The following is a 21,435-nucleotide window of genomic DNA, read 5'->3' as shown; positions in this document are numbered from 1 at the left end:
TTATAGTGTTTTTACAGGCCGGAGTCACCACCCTGAAACACCTGGTAGACTGGACTGAGCGGGGCCGAGTTGACTGCAGTGTTGGGCCTGCACTCGGTGCGCTTCATAGAGAGGGTGTTGGGAGAGATCCGAGCCTCCCTAAGTCCAGCAGTGTTGGAGTTTGTGGCGCGGTGCTTCTCGGAGAGGCAGGCCCCGGAGCGTGAGCCTGACTTCCCCTCAGTGCTGCTCTCCCCTGCGCTGCCGGAGGAGGAGGAGGGGAGTGAACCGGGATGCTGTTATCCCTGGATGAACAGACCAACTTACAGTTTCACTCTGCAGAGAAGAGGCAGCTGTACAGCACTGTGGTCAAGACCCGGCATTATCTCAGACTTAAAGACCTGACTGACACCGGAGGGCTCACCTAGTGATGGAGGAGTCTGTGTGGCTGCCTCTGCCCAAGCACTCCGGGGACCTGCAGTGGCGAGTGTTGCATGGTATCGTCACCACGAACTGCTGGCTGAGCCAAGTCGACCCAGGTGTGGGGAAGCAGTGCCCCTTCTGCCCCGCCGTGGAAACTGTGTTTCACCTTTTCACAGACTGCCCACGACTCCGGCCTTTTTTATTTTTCTAGAAAGCCTGCTGATGATTCCTCGGGGTGCTTTTTACTAAAGAGTTATTCATTTTAAGTATTAAGTTTCTTTTAAATATTGTCATCGGTGTGCCCTGATTAATTTTCTCCTGGGTCAAGCAAAGCCTGTGATTTTAAAATCCCGTAAGAACAGACTATCTAGCACTGGTATAGATGATGCCCTGTGTGTTTTCAGAGTTCTGGTTGTGCCCAGGGTAAAAGTTGATTTTTCTTATTACAACATGATGAATGATATGGATAATTTTATGATGAGGTGGTGTATTGAGGATGGGGTGTGTGCAGTGGGTGAAGATGGTAAGCTAATTTTTAATTTTTAAAATGTTTGTGTGTTTTTTCTGGTTTTTTTTGCTATTTTTAGAATGTTTCAGTTATTTATCTGTGTTTTATTCTTCTTTTAGTATGACCAGTGCTGGAATTTACTAGTTTTATTTAAGTTACTGTAATGTCTTCTTGTTTTTTTTGTGTTGTTCAATAAAGGGATTTAAAATTCTAATTCTCTCTCTCTCTCTCTCTCTCTCTCTCTCTCTCTCTCTCTCTCTCTCTCTCTCTCTCTCTCTCTCTCTCTCTCTCTCTCTCTCTCCAATTTACATTGTATCAAAACACTGTACACTCTAATTTGCTATTTCTTTAATACATAAACAAGTAGGATGCAGTTTAGAATTTAGGTATAGGAAACTGTCCCTGAGACAATAATGGTATTTATAGTTTTTCACAGTTGCTAAAGCACAGTTTTAGATACTACTGAAACAATCAAAACATTTAGCTCAAATACCAGAACACTTCACATTTTCACAATCAAGTACTGTATGTGTTTGAAAACACCTCATGCACCTTGAAAAAAAAATCAATATATCACATGCAACACCCCATTGCATTTAATCCCTCAACCAAAACCAAAGCAAAACTTGAAATGCTTTTTCCATTCCACGTTCACACCAGGGCTCTATTTCACAATGACATCATTCTGTATCATTTCCACTGTCAGTCTCTCATCTCTCTCTGGCCGCAGTATTTCATCCACATCGCAGAGGAAGAAATGTCCTGTATGGCAAATGCACCCTTGTCAGGCTTCTGCCCCAATTATTACCAGTATCACAACCTTGATCCATTGTGAAAGTGTGACTTGGTCATAGAATAATTAAAAATGGTCACGTGAATCAAACCATTGCAGCACCTACATAACAATAGCATGATGCAAACTGACAGTGCCACTGTTTATCACAAGGGAGATGTAATTACAGTGAAGTAGAAGTTGACAATTTACACAAGGTTTACTTTGGTTTACCTTTTTTAAAAAAACAAAACAAAAACAATCCCAACAGGATCAACAACTGTGTGCACATTTCATTTGAAACACATGTAGATCTTGTTAAGAGTTTTGCATTGTATTTGTTAATGAGTGAAATCTGACTAGTTTGGAAGATGAGTTGACTGTTTTGAAAACTGTAAACTGTTGGATATATATTGGTATTTTTTCCATATATAGCAATTAAGAAAAAGTGTAATAAACCTTTTCTATCCTCAGTTTTCATTAGTCCACTTCTAGTGCCAATAATTTAAAATCTTAAATAAATACATAGGCACACACACACACACACACACATATAGTTTTTGATTTGGTTTTAAAACAATTCAATATGGTGATATATTATCATGCATATTTATTATTTCATACACATAGTTTAGGTTTTGAGTATAGTATAGGAAGCAGTGTCATGATGTTATTATTATTATTATTATTATTATTATTATTATTATTATTATTATTATTATGTATTTCTTAGCAGACACCCTTATCCAGGGCAACTTACAATTGTTACAAGATATCACATTATTTTTACATACAATTACATTATTTTATTTTTTTACATTACCGTAGTTATGTATTTCTGTCTGGAAACAAAAAATAAATAAATAATACGCGTTTTTAAAAAAGTGCTTGGTTTAGATAGGCTAACTGCATCGCATGAAAAGAAAAAAACAGTTGCATAAGGACGATTATACGTGAATGGCGAGGGAGTAAGTACAAACCTTTATTATAATATATAGCACAATATTTAAGTCTAATATCCAGTTTTTGGCTCGTTGTCACGTTTTTCATAAACGCCAGTGTTATGGGCATTAAGTATTCTTGCTTGGTACGTATGTATGTGTTAAACAGTGCTGAAGAAAAAACCCATCAAAATATAAAGATATATAGATATATTTTTTAAATACTTTTTTTTTTCCTTCTCTAAATTGACATGACATGAAAACCCATAAAAGCATACTGCACAGTAGGATGTCAGTAAAATTCGATTTTATATTTTCAGGAATCTCCTGGTTATCCATATCCCAAAGTTCCCAGTATGTACTTGTGTAACCCTGGCTACTTAGCTTTGGCTTGAAGGCAGCAGGAGAAGTAGGCTATTGCATATTGCCTGTTTTGTTTAGTTTGGGGAATTTTTAAAATGTCTGCTTTTTTGAAAATAAAAAGTTTTTTTGCAATTATTGCAGAGTGTGTGTTTGTTTCTGTAGGTTATATGCACATTTGTTTTCTATTTGTAATGAATATGTGCAACTGTTAAAAAGTAAATTGCTCGTGATACACTCTGCAACACACATTTCAGCCTTTGCTACATTGCTGTGCTCCCGAGTGTACCCGGATTTGGGTTATATGGTCACACTACAGTAAGCAACGTCATGACCCCGCCCCCCGCCTTAACAAAAACAAACATGCAGCAAAACACAGATGATTTGAACTGAAAAACTTTATTATTATTATTTTTGGAAATCATTTGAACAAGTACATGAATAATATATATGCTATCAACAGAACTGTCTGATGTGCTTGATTTTATAAATACCGCTACCGCGTAAGATGAAGTTAGAAGCTTGATAATGAAGCGCATACGAAAACAGCTTCAGACTTCAGCAACACGATTCACAGGGAATTCATTTTAATCAGCCACTCGTATAAACAATACTATGTATGTAGCATATAATCTCAGCAATTTAAATGGATGTGTTTCCTTTTTTTTTAACAGCTTTACTTATTACATGACTTGCACTACTGACGCTTGGGAATATTAATTGTATTTATAGATATTATTCATTCTATAAACTGAAGCAAATATATAAATTTGACATTTAAATAATACAAACAGTATATTCTCATTTTCTTTAAGAGCCATTTTATTGGAATAATGGATGTTTGCATGTTTTCCATTTTGTGGCATTTTTAGAATTTTGATGTTGAATGGGAGGGGTAAGGTTTTTTGGCAAAACGCTCAATGCAGAAACTTTTAAAACGATAATATTATATATAATTTTAATCCACAAGTATGAAACCAGATTCATAGTTCTTTACAAGTACCAAGAACTATAACCTAGAAAACCACAGGCCAAAATGTCCATGAAACGGATACCATACTATTATGCAGAGATTTTTGCTCATTATGTCACTCTTTTGCTTGCCAATTCAAGATCTGACAAGCTATACTGCTGTGTAATCCCCACATTCATAATAACATTTTGAGCCATTTTGAGATTAAACTCTATGGGCGAAAACATTTCAATTGGTAAAGTGCATTGGCCACCAGATGACGCTACAGGCCGCCACGGGGGCTCTGATCAATTGGCACTATAGCAGAAAATGTTAAACACCTAAAGTTGTCTAAGTATTCAAAGTATCACATTTCTAGGTAAAAGTGCACAATCTTGCCAATTTCTTGTGCTTATCCGCTGGACTAGGTGACGCACCTGGTGAAGGACGATTACATATGACATCACATAACGTTGTGTGTTTTGATTGGCGAGTTTTAACTGTCGATGAAACAGAAGACGACTGCACGTAATGGATAGATACCTCAATGCAAATGTGGTTTTAACTAATGGTTAAATCAAAACTCTTTCAAATCCTATAGCTGTTTCTCAATGTTAGCCACTTGTCTTATTAAAAAGTTTAAAACGGAACTTACCGCGGAAACCAAAGCAGCGCAGTGCATTTTGGGTACCCCTCATAGGTTTTCTTATGGTGAGCGATTATTGCTGTTTTGAAACATGGCCCAAAGAAAAAAAGAGAAAACAAAATTAGATTAAACTAACATTTAACATAGTCAGTGCTGTACTTTAAAGTATTTATGGATGGAGTGAGAGAAATGGCGGAGGAAAGTGGAGTGAACTCTCCTCCAGTCGAGGAAGAAGACGAGGAGAAAGGAGCGATTTGGTGCTTGAGGAGAGTTGGTAAAAAACGCGAATGGCTGCTTCTGAACGAAAAAACGGAGGTAAATTAATTAATTAATTAATTAAAAAATATATAGCACACACGTTTAACAGTCTATAATTATACTGCTACTATAACATAAGTCAAATATTGCTAGTTAACCCAGGTAAAAGTCCCATTCTTGTCTCACAGTACACATTCAAAATTGAACCATCATCAGTCTGACGTGATGATGGTGTGAATACTTAAGAGTAGTTTAAGAATAAAAAGATTCTGGCAAAACAGTGCTTTCTGCGTCACCTGGCAATACGATTCTTTAGAGCTATGAAATAAACGTTGCTATAGTTATTTTAGGCCTAAACAGGGATGCAGTGTTTATATCATGATGGATTTCAAACTGTAAAAACAACATAGGCTGTTTACCTGGTGCAGAGAGACGGACCCATGTAAAACTACTATATATTTTAGGGTTAGGGTTAGACTGTTCTAAATCTAAAGATCAGTATTCGAATTGTTTAAGCTGCCCCGTCTTTCTACACGTGACCAGAAAAACAATATTCATGCCTTTTAAATGTAGCTTTATTAACATTCTTATAAATGCCCATTGTATAGTGCTACAAAATCTTGGGTACTGTTTGTTTTTAGCATACAACATATTAAGGAAAAGGCCGGTTCCGTTACCGTTGCTGTATTGTCCGATTTGCAGCTCGACCGAGTGAGTTTGAACAACATATTAACTCATTAGATATCAGGCAATAACAGAGATGGGATGTTTAATAATAGCATGGTCTTTGAGAAATCTACATTTTTTATAAAGCAAAAAAAAAAAAAAAATACAAAAGAAGTTGAAGTGATAAATAGTTGCCACTTTTTTTAAAGCTCTGTTCTTGTGAGTGGTTTGAAATGTCAAAAGTTCATGCCAAACAATGTTTTTGGGGGCGGGGTTACATAAAAATATGCTTCAGTTTCTTATATAAAACTATAGACAAAAAAGGAGATGTGATACCTTTTATTGGACTAACTAAATAATTAATCACAAGCTTTTGAGACCTCAAGGTCTCTTCTTCAGGTGAATGTAGGAAATAGAGATTTATGTTTATATTCAAAGGTGGCATCAGAACTTTAACAAAAATAACCCATTTTGAATCACTACAATTCTAATGTAAGAAAAAAGCTGTATTATAAACAATGACAATGTATACAAATATATATATATATATATATATATATATATATATATATATATATATAAATAATAAATACAAACACACACATACACACACGTATATGCAATGTATATACACAAGTACTATAAATTATAATGAGGTAGAAAAGCAGTATTCTTGTTGAGTCCTTTGTTTTTTTGAGCCCAGGAATTTTATAAATTTAAGTTCACAAGTTCTCCTTTCTTGTGTGTTTTTGAAATTGCCCTTTAAAACAAGAACCGTCAGATTATGCAGGGAATGGTTAGGCACGTTGAAGTGGGTGCCAATAGAAGTGCTGGTAATTTTGTTGCTGATGGTGTGTCTGTGTAGATTCATCCTTGTTGTTTGGTTTCTCCTATGTAAGTCCCATCGGAGCATTTGCTACATTTAATCAGGTAGATTAGGTTTTATTACATTTTATTTCACCTGAAGAGACCTTGGTCTGTTGTTTAGTTAGTCCAATAAAAGGCATCCCTTCTCAGTGTCTGTCATCTCTGGACTAATACAGCTTCCATTTCATCTGTCATTTATATATAAAACTATGAATGCTCAGTAGATGTTTAGAAAAAATGTTAAAACTAAATTGCATTTAGTTGTAAATGCAGCAGAGCTTTGTACATAAAAATGTTGGTCTTAATGTTAACTGCTTGGTTAACTCTTTGTTCAATAAGTAAAGATCAAAATTAGGGATCATTAATCACACCTGTTGGCTTTGACCGATCAGTTTTTTAAATCGATTAATCTTGTCTACCTGAGTGCAGTATCAAAAACATTGCACAAAAAATACATTTTGAAAAATGGGGTACCAAGACCCCATTCACACTTGCAATTCAAGGTGGCCCAGGGCTGCCTTTTCTCATATGTGAACACTCCAAAAAAGAACAGGCAAGCCCAGGGCCAGCGTAGATTTAGGCCACCATTTTGATGTGGCCCAGGGCCTGCAATCGAGGATCAGGGCTCGCCTTTACATATGTATGAACACAGAGCAGACTTGGGGCCGCCTTTTCCTATCATATTACCAATCTGATTATGTAGCTCAGTGTGTGTGTGTGTGTGTGTGTGTGTGTGTGTGTATATATATATATATATATATATTTATATATATATTACACATACACATACACATATACACAGTGCCTTGCAAAAGTATTCAGACCCCTGACCAATTCTCTTATATTACTGAATTACAAATGGTACATTGAAATTTCGTTCTGTTTGGTATTTTATTTTAAAACACTGAAACTCAAAATCAATTATTGTAAGGTGACATTGGTTTTATGTTGGGAAATATTTTTAAGCAAAATAAAAAACTGAAATATCTTGCTTGCATAAGTATTTAACCCCCACACATTAATATTTGGTAGAGCCACCTTTCGCTGCAATAACAGCTTTAAGTCTTTTGGGGTAAGTATGTACCAGCTTTGCACACAGTGTCGGAGTGATTTTGGCCCATTCTTCTTGGCAGATTTGCTCCAGGTTGTTCAGGTTGGTTGGACGACGCTTGTGGACCGCCATTTTTAAATAGTGCCACAGATTCTCAATGGGATTGAGGTCTGGGCTTTGACTGGGGTATTCTAAGACATTCAGGTTCTTGTTTTTAAACCACTCCATTGTAGCTTTGGCTGTGTGTTTAGGGTCATTGTCCTGCTGGAAGGTGAACCTCCGCCCCAGACCCAGGTCTGTTGCAGACTGAAACAGGTTTTCCTCTAGAATTTCCCTGTATTTGGCTCCACCCATCTTGCCCTCAATCCTGACCAGTTTCCCAGTCCCTGCCGATGAATAGCATCCCCATAACATGATGCTGCCACCACCATGCTTCACCGTGGGGATGGTGTTCTCAGCGCGAGGAGCAGTGTTGGCTTTGCGCCACCCATAGCATTTTGCGCGAAGGCCAAAAAGTTCAATTTGGGCAGAGAACTTTTTTTCCACATGTTTGCTGTGTCTCCCACATGCCTTTTGGCAAAATCCAAACAGGATTTGATATGGGTTTTTTCAGCAATGGCTTTCTTCTCGCCACTCTTCCATAAAGCCAAGCTTTGTGGAGCGTCCGGGTTATAGTTGTCCCATGGACGGTTTCTCCCATCTCAGCTGTGGATCTCTCCAGCTCCTTCAGAGTTACCATTGGCCTCTTGGTTGCTTCTCTGACAAATGCCCTCCTTACCTGGTCACTGAGTTTTGGTGGACGGCCTCTAGGCAGTAGCGGTTGTGCCATATTCTTTCCATTTTTTAATAATTAATTTAACGGTGCTCCGGGGGATGTTCAGAGTTTGGGATATTTTTTTATAACCCAACCCTGATTGGTGCTTCTCCAGAACTTTATCCCGGACTTGTTTTGATAGCTCCTTGGTCTACATGATGCTGTTTGTTTAGATATGCTCTCTAACAAACTGGGCCCTTCCAGAAACAGGTGTATTTAATCTGAGATCATGTGAAACTTTAATTGCACACAGGTGGACTCCATTCAATTAATTGTGTGACTTCTGAAAGCAATTGGTTGCACCAGAGCTTATTTAGGGGTGTCACAGCAAAGGGTGTGAATACTTATACAAGGCACTGTATATACAGTACCAGTCAAAAGTTTGAGTACACTTGCTGGAAACTAGGTTTTTTTTCATAATTGACAATGTTTTACGTTGTATACGTTTCTGTAAATACTTGAAAATGAAAACACATGTTACAATATACAAAACAAAACATGAGTATCAATGCACTGTTCAAGAAAATTGAAAATTGTCTCTAAATCTTGGATTCCTCAAAATAGCCACCCTTTGCCTTAATAACAGCCTCACAAACACGAGGCATTCGGTTAACAAGTTTCAGCAGGAAATCACCCGACATGTCTTCCCAGTTCTTCTGCAGCAATTCCCAGAGATGTAGGGCACTTGTGGGTAGCTTTGCTTTGACTCTTCTGTCCAGTTCGTCCCATACAAGTTCTATGGGATTGAGGTCTGGAGACTGGGCAGGCCAGGTCATTAGGTTGAGTTGTCCTTCACTTTCCTTCATCGGCAGATAGTTCTTGCACAACTTTGAGGTGTGTTTCGGGTCATTATCTTGTTGAAGAATGAAGGACTGCCCAACTAGCCGTAATCCTGATGGAATGGCATGCCTCTGAAGTATGCTATGATAGCCATGCTGCTTGAGCTTGCCATGGACTTGTTAAAGATCACCAGCTCTGTCCCCAGCAAAGCAACCCCAGACCACAACACTGCCTCCTCTATGCTTGACAGTGGGAAACACACATGCAGAACTCATGCGCTCACCCTCTCTGCGTCTTACAAATACGCGGCAGTTGGACCCAAATATTTCAAATTTTGACTCATCGGTCCATAAGACCGACTTCCACTCCTCAAACGTCCAGTTTCTGTGTTTTTTGGCCCAGACAAGTCTCTTCTCTTATTCTGCACTCTTAACAATGGTTTCTTTGCAGCAATTCTTCCAGTTAGGCCAGCTTCACGCAATCTCCTCTGAACAGTTGATATTGAAACATCTGTACTTCTAGTAGCATTTAGCTGAGCTTGTATTTCAGGTGCAGTTAATCGCCGGTTTTGCAGACTTGTGACTCGAATGAACTTGTTCTCTGATTCTGAGGTCACCCTTGGCCTGCCTGATCTTGTTCGGTCCTCATGAGTGCCAGTTTCTTCAAATCGTTTGATGGTCTTGGCCACAGCAGATACAGACACTTGCAAAGTTCTTGCGATTTGTCTTAAAGATTGACCTTCATTTCTTAAAGTAATTACAGACTTTTTTCTTTGTTTAACTGAGCATATTTTGCCATTTTCTGCTCCCTTACATTCAGGAATGACAAACTTGTGCCTATGACCTGTATTTATAGTAATCATGGACCCTCACCTGTTAACAATAATTGGTGACAAAAGGTTAATTAGGTAACATGCTAGTTAACTCGGAGAACATCTAACAAAGACACTTTTATACTTAGGCCAGTGTTCTAACACCGTGTTATACACAACTAAGACATAGCTTTACAGTAAACTAATGTGATCCATCTGTGTCTCTGTCCATTTGCGTTTCCTTCCGTATGATGATGTAGATATCCTTCTGTCTGGTGTTGATGGCTGTAGTGTAAGGGATCCGCTTATTTGCCTCCCTGGCGCATCAGCACACATCTCTGGGGTCTTCTCTGGGGTCTTCAAGTGGGCACTTTCCATCCTCAGTGTTTCGTCGACTAGCCCACGACACCTCAAGAGGGCTCGACGGTGATTCTGGCGTCCCAGCATCACCCCCTTCCGTCCCCCATTCAACTCAGCCCAGCTTACTTACCTGTACATCAGCGTTTCTTTTTTTCTATTGTGCTTGAGATCCCCAGCCAGAATCTTTCCGTCTCAACCACAGCCAATTGCTGCTCCTCTCTGCTGCTTCAGATAAGTTCTTCACTGTGCAACGCAACTCTTGGCCACTGAATCCGACATCTCTGAGAAACCGGGTTGTAGAGTGTGCCACAAATCCTCGACAACCCACCTCCACTGGGTAAACCCGGACTCTCCATCCTCGCTGTTCCGCTTCAGTGGCTAGTTGAGCATACCGCAGTTTCTTCCTCTCATACGCCTCATCTACAGCATCCTCCCATGGCACTGTTAACTCTACCAGGTGAACAAGGCGTGCTGATCCAGACCACAAGACAATATCTGGTCGAAGGTTAGTGGTGGCAATCTCAGGTGGAAAAATAAGCCGTTGACCAACATCTGCCAGCATTTTCCAGTCTCTAGCAGCTTCCAGTTGTCCTGGGCGAGGATTGGTTTTAACACCTTTTCTTGGTGGTTGCTCTCCTGGGCGGAGGAATGTTGTCTTTTGTGTGTAATGTTTTGATGGAACAGGTGGCAACTTATTGGTCATGTTACGCTTGTCTTCCAATGCTAAGGCCAAACATCGCAGCACCTGATCATGGCGCCAAGTAAACCGTCCTTGGCTAAGAGCCACCTTACATCCTGTCAAAATGTGCCTTAATGTTGCAGGTGATGAACACAAAGGACATGAGGGATCCTCTCCTACCCAGAGGTTTAGGTTCTGTGGTGATGGGAGAACATCATATGTTGACCTGATGAGGAAACTGATCCTGCTCTGTTCCATTGACCATAGGTCTTGCCAGCCAATCTTGCGTTGTTCCACACTCTCCCATCTCATCCATTCTCCCTGCTTGGCCTGGGAAATGGCCTCTCCTCCTGCTTTTGCACCTCGTTGACTACCAGCTTCCTCCGTTGAGCTGGGGCTGCCTTGTGCCATGTAGGAGGAGCTGAACTGAGACCAAGACCCCCTCTTCCATGCTGAACTTGCCCCATGATATCACCAATTCGAAGGGCAGCCTTTGCATCTTCTACAGCTTTCTTTGCCGCCCACTTTCTTCCAGTTTTCAACACAGGTGCTGCCTCCCTTACACATTTGTCGTGTGACTCTACTAATGTCATTTCCAGTCTGACCTTGGCGCACTTAAACTCCTCGGTTAGAGCGGATAGGTAGCTGCAGTATTCCTTTACCATAAAGTCCCACTCTGCTGAGGCAGCGTGGAACTCCCAACCATTTCCTGATGTATGAACTGATTAAAGCTTCTAGCTTCTCTACTGTTGTCAAAGAAACCTCGTACACAGTCAGTGGCCACTGCAACCTCGGCAGTAGACTAAACTGAAAGCACCAGAGTTTTAGTTTGCCTGGTAGAGCGCTGCTGTCTATGCTCTTCAACCCTTCCACTGCTTGTTGTCTAACTTCTCCAACACGAACTGTGTCCTTTAGATCCCAAGACTCTTCACTGACTTCTCAGACACTTGGTATTGCCTCACCATTAATGAAGAATGTTTGTTTTATCTACTACTTTACCTTTAATTATAGAGATGTTCCTTGATTTAGTGGGCTTGAATTGCATTCGTGCACATTCAATGTTATTGGTTAATTTGCCCAATAACCGATTAATGCAGGCTACTGTTGTAGTCATGGTTGTCATATCATCCATGTATGCTCGAATTGGTGGTAGTCGCATTCCAGAAGCCAAGCGCTCTCCTCCTATATATATATATATATATATATATATATATATATATATATATATATATATATATATATATAGTTTTTAGTTTTCAACCCAGTGAACAAATATGGATTGTTGGCTCAATACTAGTACATTACTAGCAAAGGGTGATCAAGACGAAATACCGTCGGAGATTAAAAATGCCAAAAATGTCTAGCGACTGAAGCTCTCCAATTTCCCTGCCATCATCAGTGATTTGTGTGGTAACAAGCAGGGACATCCATCACACTGATACTAGGTAACGTTTTATTATTGTTTTTTAATTTGCATCAGTACTGTACGTTTTAATCACCAAGAATTAAAAAATGCCAATAATATGTTTTCTTAATGAGGTCAGCTGTAGAGATGCGTGGATAGTGACCTTTTCTTTGCCAGCAGGCAGCAAAGTCTCAAACGAGCACCCGTCTGTAAACAATAATTTAATCGCACAAATCAACTCCAAAAAGACACGCAATAAACCCATTTCACATACAAATTATACCAACACTACTTCCCACCTGTGCAGGGCAATCGCCCTGCCACAGATGCCATTTTAAATATAGAACAAACTCAGAAAAAGCTCTTTGCTTCCTTTTTTTTAGAGATGCCATTTTAAATATAGAACCAGCTCAGAAAAAACGCTTGTCATTAATGTTATTACCCCACCATGGAATTGATACCATACCGCGCCTACTACAGGTATAAACACACATAGTGCACCAGTGAAGCGCCAGATTGACAGAGAATAAAACCCGCCCCAGTGTCAATCTTTCTGTTGCACCAATTAGAAAAGCTACTTGGAGGCAATTGCCAAACCCCTTCCTTTTTTATAATATCCGCCGTTACTGTGGCACTAGAGCAGTCTCATACGTGACGGACTACTGATGATAAATTACTAAAATGAATACATAAAAAAATATGCGTTTGGTGACATTTGTCACGTGACCGGTTATACGTCTAGCATATTATTAAACTTTTAACCACTTCTTTAGAGTTTATACGTTTTAAAATTCCTATCCCTAATTTGGTGGCATTTCCTCCGTTTTTGTTTTTCACTTTAAAACACGTTCGATATTTTGACTGTCCGCCTTCAACATGATTGCTGTTGTCATCTGGCTGAAATCCAAAATAGTTCCACACCAAGCTTCTCTCTGGCATTTGCCATGACTGCTGCAGTAATAACATGACCAGAACGCGCAGGGTAGTTGGTTGCTTCCGGTAAGCAGAAATGAGTAAGCTTAGTTCATATTGTTTTTAAAGCACATAATTAGAGTTTTGTTTTAAAAGCTCAAAAATAAAAAATAAAAATACGGTATCGAAAAACCGTGATACTTAGATATTTTTATATCATGATATACCATATCGATATACCGCGGAACACTAATGAAGACTAACTGAGTTGAACTAACTATTATTATTATTATTATTATTATTATTATTATTATTATTATTATTATTATTATTATTATTATTATTATTATTTTTACAACAGGGAATTTATAATATTTGAAGTAAAAAAAATTTTCAAGAATTTGAAAGTGTAACAATTTGTATTTACACTAATATTTCAATGCCTGTTATTGTGATTATTATTGTTAATGTTATTCTACTGGCGATAGAGCAGTAGTTTTATTGTGTGTCGTGCATGTTGTTGAGCAAAAGTGTATTTGATACATGGTGGTGTATTGCAGTATTTAAGGTTTTGTTATAACCATATGTTCGGTAATCTTCCACGACGTAATGCTGATGTTCAGTCTTCACTGGTAATGGTTAGGGACTAGAGAATAATAATGAATAAGCAATAGAATAGTTTAACGATCGTGTTTGTAAACAAAGACCATATTCATGCAGGTTAAACAAATACGTATAAATGAGAAGAAATGTGTAATGTAAATTAAAAGGTGTGCAGTTTTTGGAAAAAAAAAACTTGTCCAAGGGACAAAGTGCTAGAAAAATGTACTTGTCCTTCTTAAAAATCTACTTGCCCCCTACCAGTCGTGCAAAACACACACAAAAAAGTAGAGTATAACTTGTAGGATTTGGGTTTTATTTACTGTGAACATAATCAATCAATCAATCAATCAATCAGTTGTTATTATTATTTATTATTATTATTATTATTATTATTATTATTTATTTCTTAGCAGACACCCTTATCCAGGGCGACTTAAAATTGTTACAAGATATCACATTATTTTTACATACAATTGCCCATTTATACAGTTGGGTTTTTACTGGAGCAATCTAGGTAAAGTACCATGCTCAAGGGTACAACAGCAGTGTCCCCTACCAGGGATTGAACCCACGACCTTCCAGTCAAGAGTCCAGAGCCCTAACCACTACTCCACACTGCTGCCCCTCAATCAATCAATCAGTGATTAACAAAGGTTCCCTGTGACCTCACCTCAACAAATTTATAAGATACAGATTAACCTGTTTTATGACATCTCGCTTAATATCATACGCTGTTTATTATCATGATTTTTCAAAAGCCACTCGCCATGCACCATATTTCTTTGAGAAATTATCTCTTAATATCATTTCACAAACCCGCTTTTTGTCACGTTTTGTGCAGCCTGTGAAATGTTGCGTGGCCAGGCTATACTAAGTAACCACAGAATATAATTCATTTCCAACGCAACTAACAACCAATAATTGATAAACTGACATAGTTCAGTTACAAAGCACCAACGTCACCAAATGTCTTCTTTTTAGTCAGTCTTATACAAATGCACACAAAAAAAACCCACCCAGTGCAATGCCTAATTGATAGCTGTCATCAGTCGACAATTCATGCCTTTTTTTAGATTGATACAAACGGTTTCGCTCCAGTTAATGATACAAAACGTATTTGTCCAGCAGTAAACTATATGCATTTGTTTAAATGTAAAGAACAACTAAATGTACAGTATTGTACAGTATTTGTTTTGTGAATCACAACCATACACTAGTAAAGTATGTGTGTGGTTGTGATTCGCAAAACAAAATTAATGTATTTATACAGCTGGAAATTGACTGCAATTGTACTGCAACGTATGCAAGACTAAAATATTTTGTTTACTGGTTATGAGATGGTGCAGTGTTTAGCATTTATTTATTTATTTTATTTTATTTATTTATTTATTTATTTATTTATTTATTTATTTATTGTTGCAAGCAGCACTGTTTTTAACACTTTTCTTTTTAAATTTGAATACATTTTGACATACAGACCTAGCACAGAAAAATAATTTAGTTACCATAATTTCTCATTAGCGGCAGTAACGGTAATGTACGTGATGTATTTATACTGCTCTACTATTGTGGGGCTGTCTTAATAATGGCACATACAATAATCTACCCATTTAAAAAAAACACAATAGGAATTGTATTTCAGTCCTATTGCACTAAAGCAGGGCTTCAGTATACAACAAGCTTGGGTTTTCTCAGTATTTAAACACTAAGCAAAGAAAATTCATTCATTCCAGTTCATTCAAAACCAAAACAGCATTTGCTTCAGTGCAAAGTTTGCACCACTTGAAATAAAACAAATAATTACCTTACTAATGCAAAGTACAAGCAAACAAGCCACATTTTCCCCAAAAGAAACAAACAGCTAATGCTTAACAACAGTATCTTTTGACTCCCATTCCAGCCGACAGCTGCAAAATCTGCACTTCATTATTTTGTCACCGTCAGCTGCATACATTCCCTTATGCTCAAATTCTTTGCAGTGTTGTTTAATTGTTATGCGCTGTTTAGGCATTTTAGAAACAAACATCTCTTCTCTTCCATCACAATATTAATTTAACGGCTCACTTCAAATTATACATTTCCGCAAGTGCTAGTAAGCGCTAGACAGAGCTTCTGTTTCCCTTCAGACCACGTCTGTTATAATGGCTGAGCCTTGACAACTACGATTGCAAGCATTTATTTGAAGTATTTTTGGTATAAACATCCCAATTTAAAATTGTCATTCTATGTTTGCTTTATAATTTTACGTTTTATATGTTGCATTTCATTTTATTTCGTATTTGTGAAAAACACAGGGCTCTAAATATATGTATATTAAACATTAGGTGGTATTAGGAAACATTTGCAGTAAATAGCATTATGTTAATATATTTTTATTACTTGTAATTGTCTTACAACACAATTTCATATCACTAGTAAACAGGTGTATATAAATGATTAATTGATCAATAGGAAATGTCAAAATTAAAACCCCTAATCAAAATATTGTACTTGGATTTGACCACTAGACTGGCACTGTTAAGTTAATACAGTGCTACCCCTTTATAACAAGGTTTTCGGGGCCCATAATTGGAGATCGCATTGTTTGTGTTTCACCTTATAACGAATATTGGCATTTTTGTTCCCGAAATGATTTACATTGGCCAAATTAATATTGTAGCGTACCGTGGAAAATTAATGAAGGATACACACACAATTTGCAGGTACAGTTGCCACCGCTTAGAATGCACGCATTTGTGTTTTACTTGATTCGCCTGCAGTAAGCGATGGACGGTATAAACACCCACACAATAACCTGGCATTCAAAATGTCCCCCAATCACCAGTACAGTAATCAAAACAAACAAGCATGTATGCAATTAAGTCTTTATTAAGACACTGATTACACTAATAAAAAAGATGTATTAAAACCTATGAATGTAATAAAAAGTACCATAATCCTTCGCATATCTGACCAGAGTAAGGGCGGATATGTAAAAAGGTGGATAAATGAATCCTGTTTTAAATACCATTATACACAGCTGTAACAGTTACTGTATTATATTATTGTTTTGAGATTCATCTTTTATTAGGGAGCTCCGCTAAATCCCTTGTTTAGAAAGATACAGGGTATTAATGGTTGTGACAGGCTAGCCGTCTGCCATATGGATGCGTGCATTCGCTGCTGTGACAGGCAGGAGATAGACGGCGGTTGAGGTTGTTATGCCCCGCAGGCGAAGAGGATTTATTTGCATATTGTAGCGCTGAGCTGCAGGGTTTCCAGTGTATAATGAGACAGTCAACAGTTCAAAGCAGTAGGAAACCACTTTTTTTTTTTTTAGCTTTTAATGAACATTCCTCTCCTCTCACAAACTCAACCTCTCAATAAGTTCTCCTTCTGTCAGATCCGTTTCTCTCTTTCAAACTGTCATCTCCTCATGCACACACACCCAAGTCCCTCCCCCTTCCTCACTCATTGTTCCAACACTCCCTATCTCTGACCTTAGACCCGCTCCCTCCCCCCTCAGTGACGCACTCACACACAGGCTGTCTTTCAGCTGTAGTCACACAAGCACCAAAACACACAGAGAACGCTAACTAATCTGAACAAGAACAACACAGTTTACAAACATTATTTACAGAGTACTCCCGTCCCCTTTCCAGTCCGTAATCGGGTCCATTCCCACATTGTCCCCAGCTTCTTGAAGCAACATTGCATTATTTGCTGACTGACAGAATTCCAAGCATGCTTTAGCAAGCGCACAGCATCTAACAGAGACATTTTATTTACACTGAATTTTCGTGCTGATGCTCATTGCTTTTCTCTTTCCAGTCATGCTTGCTTACTGTTGCAGTTAGTGCTGTTTTTTCAATCTGTAAATGAATCTGACCCTGCATACAGGGATTAAATAGCCAAGGTACAATACAGGGGAAATCGCTCAGTAACGAGGTGCAAACAGCTGATTGATTGATCTGTCAAGCTTTTTTACTACAGTAAAGTGCTGCCTTTTTTTATTAAAGTCTATGTGAATGGCAAGGTAACGAGGTGAAAACAGCTGATTGGTGGATTAGTAAGAGCGATTACTACAGTAATAAGCAGTGTGTTTGTTATTTAAATCTATGTGAATGGCACATAACGAGATCCAAACATCCAAACTGCTGAGTTTGCCCGAAATATATAGCATGCTTAACACAGTATAAACAATGCCTTTGTTATTGAAATCAATGGGAATGGCAAACGCTGTTTATCCGATGTAAACGGCTGCCAGAAATAACCCTGTATGGTTTAAGTGGTGGCGAGTGTACTCAAATCCATGGTTTATTGGGGCGATTGTTCCGGGCCCCTGTCAGCCTGGGCCACACCAAAAACAACAAACAGTCTTGCACATTCACAGAGCAGCTTGCCTGACTCAGCTGTCAGCTTTGTCCACGTTGATGTGGGCTCTCATGTCCCCGCTTAACTGGACATCAATCAGTCCCGGCTGAGGCAAGCTTACCACTTCCCTGCTTACACACACACACGCAGGGTCCGTTGTGGAAGACAGCAAAGGAAACAACTTAAGTGTGCAAGTACTGTCGAGTTACTATACATATTCTGGCACAATATATATATATATATATATATATTGGAAAGTAACCGAAAACACTAATTTCATACAGTATATCAAAAACAAAAGCCCCCCAAAAAAACCGATTTACATGAAACTCGAAAATAGCTCAAAATAAGCACCGAAAAATGCAATTAATAAAACCCGAAAAACAGAAGCCCTAAATCTATACAATATAATAGAAACTGCTGTTCCACCAGTTTAAAGTTTACACCGCTCTTATTTAAATTGTATATTTTTTATAATACATGTTGTAAACTATAAATAAATAACACAGAATCCAAGGACGTTTACACACTTCTATTGTTTCATACTTGTTTTGTAACATTAACTGATGGTTTGTGTTTACTTTTAGAAAAAAATACTGTATGTCCCCGTTTCAACTTAAATGGGTTTAAATACGGTAATGTAAAACAACAATAAATCCCAACGTTTGAGTCAATTTGCATTATAGCGGAAATGAGACCAATTATAATCGATTCTGCACTATAACTGGTTGCGTTATAACAGGGTAGTACTGTACTTTAGGTTAGCTAAATGTAAGTTTTGTGCAAAAACACTTTTATTCAGCTATTCAGGATTCTGTTGTATGTTCTCTATCTCTTCATGTTTCAGTGGCTAAATTAAAATGTTTTCTTTATTTTTTCTTTAAAGGTGACTCTTGGACGTGGGCTTGCTGTCACATATCAGATATTATCTCTGACCTGTCCATTGATGATTTCTAGAAATCACTGTGTGTTCAAGCAGAATGAAGAGAGCCAGTGGACAGTGACTGACAAAAAGGTACACATGTAAAAGGATGCATTATTTTTTTATTATTTAGGAAAGGCTGCTTTATATTATCAATGAGTTTTGTTTCATAATCTTTTTATTTTTACAAGTGATCTTTCTAATTTACTGAAGGTGAATCACAGGTTGAAAGTGTACCATGAAAGATACATTTTCTATATCTTTTTTAATCAAATTAAACAAATTATGAACCCTGATCTTTAAATAGTTATGAAGACACTGCTTGACTTGACTGAGGTGCTGAATACAAGTAAAACATTAGTGCTGGGACAAATATTCGAACAAATATTTTTTACATGTATTAGGATACAAAAATCAGATGTTCGTATTCGCTACAATTACAAAAATATCTTGCACTTATTTACCGTCTCACGAGAATATGAGTGACAGTTTTCAAAAAATGGCAAATGAAAAAGAGCTCCGTGTGATATGTGAGATTAATACAGTGAATGGCTAAATATGTGAACTTGACTGGTTCACTGGATGCATGCCCGCCACAGGGCTCCTCTGGGTCCGAAACCCTGCCAAGTACAGACAGGGATTGCAGTAACCACACACGGCCAATGAATTTTGCAGACATTAGAGGTTTGCTGATATAAGGAGGTTTAACAGTAGAGCAAAATACAGGCCAAAAACTGCCCCGGGAGAAGAGTCCAAAATACGTGAGACTGCCAGTGAATACAGGGGAGTTGACAGGTCTGCAGTACCAAACTTCCTGAAAATGTTGTATATTGGTTTTTATATATACTGTGTATCAAGGCTCGAAGTTAAGGTATATTTAATAGTAGTTTTTTTATGCAGTAGCGTTTTTCTGATATCTTATGCTGCAGTAAATGACCGACCCTGAGTGAACACGTACATAATTACTGGTATTAGTTTTTTCTTTTTATTAACATGTACTTTTATTAGTATCTTTCATAAAGTGGGAAACCATTGCTAATAGAGCTTCACGATAGATGACTGAGGTTTGTACCGCCCCATGTAGATACGCGTGAGGCACACAATGCAAATCGTATTGGACAGTGGAATACACATACCTACAGTACTACAGAACAACGTGGATACGGTTTAAAGGTATGAAGTTCATTTTATAGACCAAAAGTAAAATTAAATAACTGTTAAAAACATTAGGATTTTATAAGATAACAGGCAGTGATCGAACATGATATTCAGTGTCTATAAAATGCTAATTTAATCTGTCATGGGGATTATTTTGTTATAATGTTAACCCTGGTTTCACCCATGCTAAAAATGAACACATAATAGGTAGATAATTATTGCTTTATCAATTCTGAATGAAAAAAAACAGGAGCAAATAGCTAGCTATGTTACCGTGACCAACGTAATGTCTTCCTTGTTTTATCAGTACAAATAATAAAGAAATACAATCTTGAAGTGCATTTAATCTCTCTTTTCTTTTTATAATAGATTATTACTACCTTGCGTACTTCTCCTGTTTAACTACTGAAACGTGTGCTTTAACAACAAAATGTTATATACAAACACACATGGCTAATTAATGCCACTGTTTAATAAAACAAACCCAGCATCATTTTTTTTAAACCTTGTTGGTTGATATCCCTTATTCTGTTATTATTTCTCCGTTAATTTCTTTAAAATTGTACAGCATTTAACATTGTAGTGAAAAGGCAGGGAGCGAGCATACATATTTATTAACAAACCGGTTATTATAACACGTTGCATGAATCTTTTAAATGTAGCAGTACCGTGGTGGAATTAGCTTTTTTCAAAACAGCTTGGTTGTTGTTGTTGTAACCTTATAATTTATAAGGTCTTACAATGCAGGATCCAATGATATTGTGGCACACATTACTAGAAAGAAATTCACTAGTAACTATTTTGTAACGGGCCTCTGTACATGCAAAATTGTATAAACATTTAATTTCTTTGTAAAAATAACATCAGAGTTTTTGTTTTTTTCGAAAATAGTAATATAATGCACAACTTCAAAACATAACTATAATAAACTATTTACAAAACATTTTTTTTGAGCCTACATACCTGACTGCTTTCTAACCTGTACAGTCCACACACAATATACTTTCCCTGAGCATTTACCACACACTGCCCTTCCACAACTGGCGCAGACATCCAAAGTTTTGTCGTTGCATTTTGTAGCCTGGTTTCTTCTTGCATGTGGGTGCAGCGGGTGCAGCACTGCCAGAAAGGGCATCTGTCTCTGCCCTTTTCTGATCCATATGTGCTTGCCGAAGCTCCATCGCTAACTTCAAGATGAAATCCCTCCTGTTGCAGTTT

The 21,435-nt window shown here is 37.8% G+C and overlaps 1 protein-coding gene across 2 annotated transcripts in view; it reads left to right on the top strand.

Annotated features, from left to right (window-relative positions):
* Nucleotides 1–4,405: 4,405 nt before the first annotated feature.
* Nucleotides 4,406–21,435, top strand: part of LOC117402355 (E3 ubiquitin-protein ligase rnf8) — a 64,060-nt gene continuing 47,030 nt past the window's right edge. Inside the window, exons 1-2 of one of the 2 annotated variants that reach the window (XM_034921442.2) lie at nt 4,406–4,893; nt 19,024–19,152. In XM_034921442.2, coding sequence (XP_034777333.2) covers nt 4,750–4,893; nt 19,024–19,152 — 273 coding nt within the window. In that variant the 5' untranslated portion in view covers nt 4,406–4,749. The remainder of the gene's footprint in view (nt 4,894–19,023; nt 19,153–21,435) is intronic. The other variant, XM_059024314.1, reaches the window with a different exon arrangement.

The sequence above is a fragment of the Acipenser ruthenus genome, chromosome 5 (assembly GCF_902713425.1).
Source record: "Acipenser ruthenus chromosome 5, fAciRut3.2 maternal haplotype, whole genome shotgun sequence".
NCBI classification, from domain to species: domain Eukaryota; kingdom Metazoa; phylum Chordata; class Actinopteri; order Acipenseriformes; family Acipenseridae; genus Acipenser; species Acipenser ruthenus.
The sequence above is the reverse complement of the archived record's forward strand: the minus strand, read 5'-3'. Positions and strand labels throughout refer to the sequence as shown.